Raw genomic sequence first — 10,948 nt, 5'->3', positions numbered from 1 at the left:
AAGGGATGGCTCCGGAGCGAACTAATTTCTGCAGTAGCCAAATCGCTCCCTCACAACTTTAATGCCGGTAGCTCACAAAGTAGAATCTTTGCTCACAAGACTCCACAGCGTAGAGGGAGCATTGCTCACCAGCTGAACAAAACTGAAGACCCCTGTGGGTTAAGTGTTAGATCGCGCTAACAAAGGAACCGTAGAGTGATTCAGCAAGTGATTCAGCTTTATTTAGAAGTAACGAACAAGCACTAACTCAGTAAGAAACCAGAACAGAAAACAGTGGGAGCTTATGCTCCTTTTAAACATAACCGGGCTAATGTAGCCACGCCTATTTACAAATAACAACCAATGAGATTGCTAGAATAAAGACCAATGGGAGTCTTTCCCTCCTAGGGAATGGTATCGTTCTGATTGGTCGCTGTTACGAAGCGACCAATAGGAAGTTCGCTCAGAGGAGCCCTGGTCTGGCTCGAAGCTTAACATGGGAGTCCTATGAGGTGATTCATGTAATCATTTCAATACATTACAATTCCTCCCCCCTAAGTTAAGCCATCATCCCAATTGTTTTATTATTTACAAACATGCAATCAACCTTTGTACATCAGTTATTCCAACAGTATTTACACTCATAGTCCTTCAGATAAGTCGGCATTTGCCGCGAACGCTGGGACCTGCGGAGCGGTGCAGGCTCCATGGGCAGACAAGGTTGTGGGTCAGAGTGGGGTTCACTACAGCCTGGATCAGGCACAGACTCGACTGGGATTTCAGCCCCGCACACAGGGTTCTGCCCTGACTCGGGGACAGTACCGGGCCTTTCGGTACTCACCGCCTGCTCTGGGGGTGTCCACTCGACATCAGGGGATTCAGCCGTCGGAGAGTCAGCGCTGTCCCTAGCCCAACGTCTCCTTAACTGATCTATGTGGCGCCGCCATATTCGACCGTCAGCTAACTGCACCACATACATTCGAGTACCCACAGAGTCGGATATAACCCCAGGAAGCCATAAGTGCCCGTTTGCATAATTTCGTGCGAAAACCTTGTCCCCTTTTTCAAACATGCGCACCTTCGGTTGCGCCGTGGTACGCTCGGATTGCTCTTCAGTGAGGTCTGGGTGCATTCGGTTCAAACGGGTCGTGAGTCTCCGCCCCATTAACAATTCGGCCGGACTACGGCCTGTAGCACTACAGGGGGTGGTGTGCTGCAGCAAAAGAAAGGAGCCCAGCCTCTGGCTCCAGTCCCCTTCGTCCATTTTACCCAGGGCCTCTTTGGCCGTCCTGACCATCCGTTCGGCTTGGCCATTAGATGCCGGATGGAAAGGGGCCGAAGTCATTTGGCGTATGCCATTACTCGTGAGGAAGAGCCTAAATTCCTCAGACACAAATTGAGGCCCGTTGTCACTGACGATGACGTCAGGCAACCCGTGGGTGGCAAAAAGTCGGCGGAGCGCATGGATCACAGCAAGTGATGTGGTCGATTTCATATGCACGACCTCCAGCCATTTGGACATAGCGTCCACCACAATTAGGAACATTTGCCCTTGGAGAGGGCCAGCAAAATCTATATGCAATCTGGCCCAGGGTTTACCAGATGACTCCCAGCCTTGGGGTGTAGCTTGTGGGGGATCGGGTCTGACTTGCTGGCATTTGGGACACCCTCGTACCCATTCTTCGATCTCTTTGTCCAGCCCCGGCCACCAGACATACCCTCTGGCCAACGCTTTGGTGTGTACCATACCGGGGTGACCCTCGTGCAGCGACTCTAACACTCTCGTCCTGAGTTTGTCAGGAACCACCACCCTGTTCCCCCATAATACACAGCCCTTAGAAATGGATAGTTCATTTTGACGGCTTTTGTAAGGGCCGAACTCCGGTTCAACGCTTCCAACCGGCCACCCCCTCCAAACCCAGTTTAATACTCGGGACAGCACGCTATCCTTGGCCGTGTGTGCTGCAATGTCCCTGGATGATACCGGGGGTCGAGGAAGCTCCTCAATTGCCAAGACCTCACAGGCGGGGGCAGGGTCTGCGCCAATGTCCGGCACCGGGCACCGGCTGAGGGCATCCGCATGCCCAATCGCTTTCCCAGGCCGGTGCTCTAAGTCAAAATCATAAGCCTGCAAAAATATCGCCCATCTAAGCATGCGTGGGGACATGATGTTTGGCAATTGCTTATCGGGCGCAAAAATCCCCAGTAGCGGCTTGTGGTCAGTGACCAGCAAAAATCGTCTGCCAAAAATAAAATCATGGAACTTTTTGACAGCCGCTACCAACGCCAGACCCTCCTTGTCTATCTGGGCATAGTTCCGCTCTGCCGCAGATAGTGATCTAGAATAAAAAGCGATAGGCGCTTCGCTCCCATCAGGCATCAGATGGCTTAAAACTGCGCCTACTCCAAAAGGTGAAGCGTCAGCAGCTAACACCAGGAGCTTGTGTTCATCATAATGCGTGAGTACGGCATTAGATGTCAGCAGCTCCTTGACTCCCACAAAAGCCTTTTCCTCGGCCTGCCCCCACTTCCATTTTGCCTCCTTGTGCAAAAGCGCGTGCAAAGGGGCCGCCACTGATGCCTTATGCGGTAAAAACGCATGATAAAAATTCAGGAGTCCTAAAAAGGATTGGAGCTCCTTCTTACTCACCGGCCTGGGGGCGTTTTGGATTGCAGATACCTTCTCATCCGTGGGGTGGACTCCCTCTGCGTCAATGCGAAACCCCAGGAAGTCCACACTTTCCACCCCGAGCGTGCATTTTGAGCGCTTAACTCTGAGACCGGCATTTTGAAAACGCCTGAGGACCTCTTTAACCCGGTCCAGTAGTTCCTGTTCAGACCCGCCCGCAATCAGCACGTCGTCAAAATAGGGCACTGTGCCAGGTACCCCCCTTAGTAGACGTTCCATGAGGCCCTGAAAAATCCCAGGTGCTACGTTGACCCCGAATTGCAGCCTGTTCACTTTAAAAGCCCCTTGGTGGGTTACAATTGTTTGGGCCTCGGCAGCCTCCGGGGTGACAGGCAACTGCTGGTATGCCTGGGCCAGGTCAAATTTGGCGAAAATCTTGCCACCCCCCAGGGAAGCCAAAATGTGGCTTATTACCGGGACCGGGTACGAATGTTGCTGCAGCGCCTTGTTAATCGTACATTTGTAATCGGCGCATAGTCGTATGGACCCATCTGATTTGACAGGGGTTACGATCGGGGTCTCCCATTTGCTGTATGGTACTGGCTCTAAAACCCCTTGCTCAACTAGTTTGTCAATCTCTTTTTCCACCTTATGTTTGAGAGACACAGGTACTTTCCGATACTTCAACCTAATAGGTTTGACTGACGGATCTAAGTCAAACGCAACCGGGGGGCCCTTGTACCTTCCCAACCCTTCGGCAAATACATCAGGGAACAGGTCGTACAGCATGCCCCATTTATTTTCAGACATCCTGTTAATCCCAGAAATACCGATGCCCAATGGCTCAAACCAATCTAACCCTAGCAGGTTAACCCGGTCTCCCTCTGCAATCAGGAATGACAGTTTAACACATTTCCCCTTATACTCAACAGTAACAGAGTCCCGTCCGGCCAAGGGAATTCGGTTGCCCTGGAAGTCGGACACTCTGGTTCCCGCAGGCTGGAGCCGCCGCCGGCTTCGGTTCGGGAACAACTGGCGCCAGGACGCGGCAGAAATCACCGTCACGGACGATCCTGAGTCCACCTCCATTGTACAGGGTCGGCCGTCGAGGAGTGGAGTCACGGTGATCTTGCCCTGGCTGCTGGTGCGATTTACGGCCGATGCGCTCGACAAGGTCGCCGTCAACTGGCAGCTTGCTTCCGATGCTGAGGAATGGGTCTTGCCTTGGGTGCTGACTGGAGTGCCCCTCTGCGCTGACCGGTTGTTAGTTGAGGGATCCTTCTTCGCTGATCTGCAGACTCTGGCCAGATGACCACGCCGTCCACACGCTCTGCAGTCGACATCATGAGCCCAACAGGAGTCGCGCTGGTGCTTCCCGCCACAACCGGAGCAAGGCTTGACGTTGGTAGTCTTCGCTGGGGTCCGCTTGCCTCGAACCGCGTTGACGTCATCATCCGCGTCTTCGCCCTCGCTGTCTCGTTGAGCGTGTATACTGGGCTCTGCCACCCGCTGGCGGACCTCCTTCGTGGACTTCTCCGCTGCTTCCGCGGCCACGGCCTCTTCGTAGGCCACTGCCCAGGTCAGGGTGGTGCGGGCGAACAGCCTCTGTTGCAGCCTTTCATCTTTGAGACCGCAGACGAGACGGTCTCTGAGGGCTTCCTCCACGTTGTGGAAATTACATGGCCGTGCGGCTTTGCGAAGGGCCGCCACGAAATCTGCGATGGTCTCGCCTCCGGCCTGGTTCCGCTTGTAAAAAGCGTGCCGGCAGGCGATCTCCGACGGTTGTGGAGAATAGTGAGCCTTAAGCTTCTCCGTGATGTCAGCGTAGGTGACAGTCTTTATATCAGTTGGGGCCACCAACGACCTGGCTATGTCGAAGGTCCCCTTCCCGCAGGAACTCAGGAGGCATGCCCGTTTCTTCGCCTCATCGGTGATGTCGTGGGTCTCCAGATGGAACTCGAACCTGGACAGGTAGGAGTCCCAGTCTTCTGAGGAGGGTTCGAAGCACTCGAACTTCTGGCTTCCAGCCATCGGGGGAGACTTGGGCACCGGAGCTGGTGGCGCCTCCGCCGGATCGGCTGCTGTGCTCTGCCCGCTTTCTTCCGAGTCCGAAGTGTGGATGTCCGCAGGGCTGCCTACCTGCTCTAACATCCCACCTTCGTCGCCAATTGTTAGATCGCGCTAACAAAGGACTCGTACAGTGATTCAGCAAGTGATTCAGCTTTATTGGAAGTAACGAGCAAGCACTAACTCAGTAAGAAACCAGAACAGAACACAGTGGGAGCTTATGCTCCTTTTAAACATAACCGGGCTAATGTAGCCACGCCTATTTACAAATAACAACCAATTAGATTGCTAGAATAAAGACCAATGGGAGTCTTTCCCTCCTAGGGAATGGTATCGTTCTGATTGGTCGCTGTTACGAAGCGACCAATAGGAAGTTCGCTCAGAGGAGCCCTGGTCTGGCTCGAAGCTTAACATGGGAGTCCTATGAGGTGATTCATGTAATCATTTCAATACATTACAAATATAATTCTACTTCTGACAAAGCTGTGTTAGTTTTCTATGTTATTGTTCGGCACTTGATAATTTTTTTAAAAAAAATCTGATCATTAGGAGAGAAGTTCTTCATATTTCATTGTTGGACATTTGGGACAAGCAGTCCAAAGTGATTTCCCCCCCCCCCCCCCATTGGAAATAGGCATTTTGAGCAATATTTCCTCTGGGAGGGAGGATTCTGTAGCATTTTATCAATATATTGTAAACTCACTAGTAGAACATACAGACTTACAGAGTAATTCTAAGAACATTTTCCCCACTGAATAGACCTGAGTAGGACTGTGAATAGACTTACTTAGAGTTGAGTTGCTTTCTTAGGCTGCACTCCTATGGGCCATTTTCTGGGAGTAAGCTTTATTCAATAACATGGGACAATTCTCAATAGACTTGCTTAGGCTTGTTCCCTTAGGACATTATTTTGTCATTGTTCTTCATGTCCCATTACACTGGATATCCTGTCCAGAGGTGAAAGTCTTCACTGGTTATTTGCTGATCCCCGTCATAATTGTATTTGTGCAAAATTATTCTTGTATAACTGCTAGAAAGGCATATATACATAATAAATGAAAGTTATATAAAATGTTATAAAAAAGAAATTATTTGCATTCTTTTATGCTGGCTTCCAAATAGTTTGTTTCTGTGTACCTGATGGTGATGATTTTTCAAATGTACAGTCACTTCTAGTGTGCTCAAAGTGGTTGACATTGCAATTTGATTACAAACAATAAAATTACAATAAACTGCCTTATAGCCCAAGGCAAGAGCTAAATCAGAAGATCCCCAGCTGAAATACAATAGCCATTCCTAATACAGATCTGGTTACAGCAAGGTAAATGGCTTCCAAACAATCAAACAAACCCTGGTTTTGTTTGCCTTTGGAAACTGAAGCAGACAGGCAATCCTCTCTGCTCCTAGAATTTTATAAGTGAGGCACTGGATTGCATCCTACCAGCTTTCCCCCGGTGCAAGAGTGAGGAGGGTCAATCTCACCCCATTTCTTTCTTCACTGTAGTCCTATACATGTAGGTCCCGCCATTGCTGGTCCAGCCCTTTTGCACCAGTAGAGAAGCTGGTAGGATCCAACCTACTGCTGGAGGGAGGAAACTGATGAAAACTGTAGATGACATCACTAACACTAAAAACTCTCAAAGGTGAGAGTTAAGAATGCTGGTTTCAAGTCAATGTAAAAAAAAAATGCTGAAGGACATCTCTCTTTCCTGACAGTGAAGCCCACTGAATAAAATTGGACTTGCTTAGGATTGCTCCCCAAGAGCCCTATCCCATAATGGGGATATTATTATCCTCTCTCTCTCCTTGTATTCTAGGAGGACAGGATGTTACCCTACTCACTTGGTCAAGCACTATATAACCCTAAGAATTAAAACTGTTTTAAAATAAAATAAAATCTATACTTGCTCAATTTTTTCATATAACCCCAATGACATGCTTAAAATAATGAGGAAAAATGTGTAAGATTAACAAAGCTTAATTAAAAGTCTTATTTAAAAAAAATAACAACCCTTCCAAGCGCTTGAACCCTACTGAAGTGTCTCAATAGATATGAAGTGGATTAAGTATTTTTTCCTCCCACAAAATTGCAATTACCCCCCCCCCAAATTACACGAGTAGCAATAGCAGAGACAATGCAATCAGGAGTACATCACCAAGGCCTGTGATTAAGCTTATTGATTCCCATGTGCTGGAATCTATATACGCCAGTATGTAATTCTGATCTGGTGTCACACAGAGTTGCTACCCATTTGTTTTCGTTCACGAGAGATGACAAATGAATGCATTTGTGCGCAGCGCCGGCATGGAGAAACTGCTAATTGTCAGCATGAAGACAGCGATCAGTGGCACTGACATAATGACAGCTGGCTGGTGGGCACACTCATCACCTGTGCTTTCCACAAATCTATTTAAAGAAGCAGGTTGGGAAAGCTGCATAAATTGTAGGTTGCTTTGTCTGTAACTGGATGCCTTGCATATGCTTATTGAAGTCACAGGAGATCTTTGGTGCCAAAAAAATGCTCCAGTGGCTGTTCCAGAGAAAGTTGTATAGGAAATATAAATTCCCTAGCATAGCCCCATGTGCAACAATTTCCCTTCTGCACAGAACAGTTCCAGTTCTTTTTTTGTCCTTTTTTTGGTCCGTGTGTGTGTTCCTGTGCCTGTGCCTGGAGGTCATGGTGACCTCTGGCAACTCCTACTGGTGCACAGAGGACATTCAGAGAAGTGGCTTGATAGCCTGCCTCTGGCCTCCTGGCCCTGGTATTCCTTGGAGGTCTCCCATCCAAGTGCTTCCCAGGGTTAGCTCTGCTTAGCTTCCGAGATCTGCCTGGGCTATACAGGTCAGGGCAGTTCCAATTCTTAACGTGCTAAAACAAATTAAACAGGTTTTCTTTCCAGAAAATACATATATCCTATGCATTAAGGTTCCTACAAATATCATACACGAGTGCGTATGCACGCGCGCACCCACGCACCCACAGATGTATATGTTATATATATAATTTTTCAAAATTAAATTGTATGAATATTTACTAAATGAGTTCAATGGTATTTACAATATTAAGCGAGAGCGCCTAAGCAGATCTACTCAGAATCCCACTCAGGTGCATTCAATGGGACTTACTTCCAGCATGAAAGTGTTATTAGGATTTTACTGTAAATATAGTTACTGATCCATTGAGAGAAGCAAAAGTTACCAGGAAATATCAGGGATTAAAAAAATATATCTCAGACCTGAGCATGCTTCTTCAAGGAATCTGATATTGGATTGTTCTCCATTTTCTGAGGGATGGAGATTGAAAGCCATTCCTGTTTCCTTCCCCAGCTTCACAGGGTTGGCTCCCAGAACTTCTCAAATTCAAGACAGCCAAACAACAGTTCTGATCCACATGCTGAACTCTAATCACAACTAAAACCATGAACGCTATGGCCTTTTACTCAAGGATGAGTTGTCTTCTGCAGCTCCCAACATGTGGCCGTGTCAAAAGCAATTTCATGCTGCAATGTTTTCACAGTGTATTTCCATACTAAGTCACTAGAGCTCCCCCCCCCCTCAGTTTGTGCATGTGTGCATCATGCATGGGCATTAAGAGCAAATGTCTCTTCTTGTGAGCCCTAGGTTAGGTAGACCAATAGGCTGACTCCGTATAAAACAGTTTTATATGGCCATTTGATTTCATGTATGTTTCATGAAAGTTATTAGGTTTAGCATGGATTCCATACCCTAGTGCCTAAGACTGGGTGCCATTTACCTAGCCAATGTGCCTCATTTGCCATTGTTTAAAGTACACCTGACAAAATAATGAGTGTATGCAATATTCATATCTGTGCACTGTGTGGTTATCATACATGAAATAAAAGAATAGTAAATCATGCTTTAACATGGAGGTAATGTCTATAGATTTCACTGAGCTACAGTGACAGCAGATTAATCTGTTTTCAGAATAAAAATCCAAGGTGTCTGATGATCAAATAAGGAAAGGCTGTGGGGAGCCAAAAGTGGTAATAATGAAAGTGGTTTAAAAAAAAAATCCTGCTGCATATATAGGGTTGTCAGGTCTCTCCTTGCAACCAGCAGGGACTGGGGGGAGGATTTACCAGGAGAAAGAGAAAGGCCCAGGCCTCGTAGCTGGCATCACATAGGTAGTGACATCATTATGCTGTGACATCACTGCAATCTGGTATTTTGGCAAAAACTCTATGGTAAAACTGGCTTCTACCATAGAGTTTTTGCCCAAATAACAAAACATCACCCAGACATTGCTGACATGATTATGTCATTTCCTGTGCAAGGCTTGAGTCTTTCTCTTCCTCCTGGTATGTCCCCCTGTCAGCCAGCTGACTGGTAGCTAAGGGCAGAGCCTGGCGGTGGGGGACTCCCGCCTCCACCAGGGGGTCTGGCAACCCTATGCATATACCACCTTCTCTACTCTCCTTCCCTACCGGTGGTGCTTAGTGAACATCAGTTATATACCTTGCAATCTCTCTTTTGTGTCAACACTGGACTTGATGTCTTCCTTAAGCTTGTGTACATGCTCATGCACTTCCCCCAGTGCCATATTAGCCCATCATGGGGGGAACCCCCATGGCTCCAAAAGGCCCTTTTGAAACTCTTGAAATTACTAAGCCACAGTAAAGAATCAGGGAAGGGGGAGAAAGGAGCTAGCTAGTCTGGCAGGCCATTATCTTCTTTGATCCAACAGTTGTATGTCCCATTGTATCTCCTCTTTTCTTCAGCTGAGCTTCCTGCTCCGACAAGTACAGGATTTCCCCACCTCCACCCCCAGTGTTCCTCCTACTCAGGGATCCTTGCTCCCACATAATTGCTCTGGCTGGATCATTTGAGGAGTCTGTGCACTTGAACTTGTCAAGTTTCAGGAGGCCAGCCTTGCCTTGGCCGAGCACAGAGGATTTCCTTTTACTATCCGTTTAATGGAACAAGTGATGAAAAAGTGACATCAAAAACAGGCCTTTTGTCCCACATAGTACAGTCCTATCTGATCACTAGAATACCACCTAATTCTGAAACCACAGTCCTCTGCAAGTCATTTTAATTCATATAGTATAAGAACTGTGATCATAGCTGTTTAAGAGCCAGCCTTCATATCATGAAGAAGGAACTGTGAGAGCAGAGGCAGGGCCTTGTAGATTTCTTTTTAAAGTCCTTTCAAGTAAAACCTCATTCAATAATGCAATAAATTAGCACATCAATCTGAAAAGTTTGGCATATCCCTTTCTCTAATGTGCTCACTTACTAATTCATGCATAGGTTTTCTTTTAACTTGGAGGTATATATTTAAAAAATGACATTCCTAAGTTCATGTGCAGTTGAAGTTGTATGGTCCACAGTCTACAGTCACATCTTCTGTAATGGTTATGATTGGGATGCTCTGAGCTCCATGGAAGGCAGGTGCAGCAGGAGACCATGCCTGCCTGCCAGCAGGCCAGACCTCAGAGTCTCAGATTGATTTACAATCTCCTTCTCTTCCCCTCCCCACAACAGACACCCTGTGAGGTAGGTGGAACTGAGAGAACTGCTCTTGAGAGAACAGCTCTGAGAGAACTGTGACTGGCCCAAGGTCACCCAGCTTGCTGTATGTGGAGGAGTGGGGAATTAAACCCGCTTCTCCCAGATTAGAGCCCACTGCTCTTAACCTCTAGACCAAACTGGCTCTTGCCAGTGGTAATGGCAGTGGAGGCATGGGGACCTCTCAAGTGGTAGCATCTCCCTGTGCTTCCTTCCTCCTTCACTGTTGCAACTCAGCAGGTTCCCATGTAGGGTTGCCAGCCACAGGTTGGAAAAGTCCTGGAGATTTGGCGGGGAGGGAGCTCAGCAAAGTATAATGACATAGAGTTGACACTGAATTCACCCTCCAAAGCAGCCATTTTCTCCAAGAGAACTGATCTCTGCAGTCTGGAGATCAGTTGCAATTCTGGGAATTGTCCAAGCCCCACCTGGAGGTTGGTGTCCCAACTCCCGTGCTTTATTGTGCATTTGCATATCTAGGATAGGGAAAGCACAGAGGGGGGCTGCTGAGGATCCCAGTCCTCTTGCCCTGGCATGTAGTGTGATACAGCCCAGTACACTGTGCTATACTGTGCTATGTGCAAGTAGCCGAGCAACACACAAAGAGTTCGTCTTCCTGCCTGCAACAGGTGGGCATGGAGGAAGTGTTCAGTCTTCGCTGCTTATAATGGCATTTTTGAAGCATGCCAAGTGTCCTCACAAGAGTGTAGCTGTCATGCAGTGCAATCCAAAGCTTGTTTACT

At 47.7% G+C, this 10,948-nt stretch overlaps 1 protein-coding gene across 1 annotated transcript; it reads right to left on the bottom strand.

The window, feature by feature from the left end:
* Positions 1-1,093: 1,093 nt before the first annotated feature.
* Positions 1,094-1,945, bottom strand: LOC107123692 (uncharacterized protein K02A2.6-like; the record flags this gene model as incomplete). The annotated part of the gene is made up of 2 exons (XM_015426994.1): positions 1,094-1,139; positions 1,242-1,945. Coding segments are annotated over 2 exons (750 nt in total), but the record flags the coding sequence as incomplete, so codon positions are not given.
* Between the last annotated feature and the right edge of the window lie 9,003 nt (positions 1,946-10,948).

The sequence above is a fragment of the Gekko japonicus genome, unplaced genomic scaffold (genome assembly GCF_001447785.1).
Source record: "Gekko japonicus isolate JY-2015 unplaced genomic scaffold, Gekko_japonicus_V1.1 scaffold312, whole genome shotgun sequence".
Taxonomy (NCBI): domain Eukaryota; kingdom Metazoa; phylum Chordata; class Lepidosauria; order Squamata; family Gekkonidae; genus Gekko; species Gekko japonicus.
This window is presented reverse-complemented; position numbering and strand designations above follow the sequence as displayed.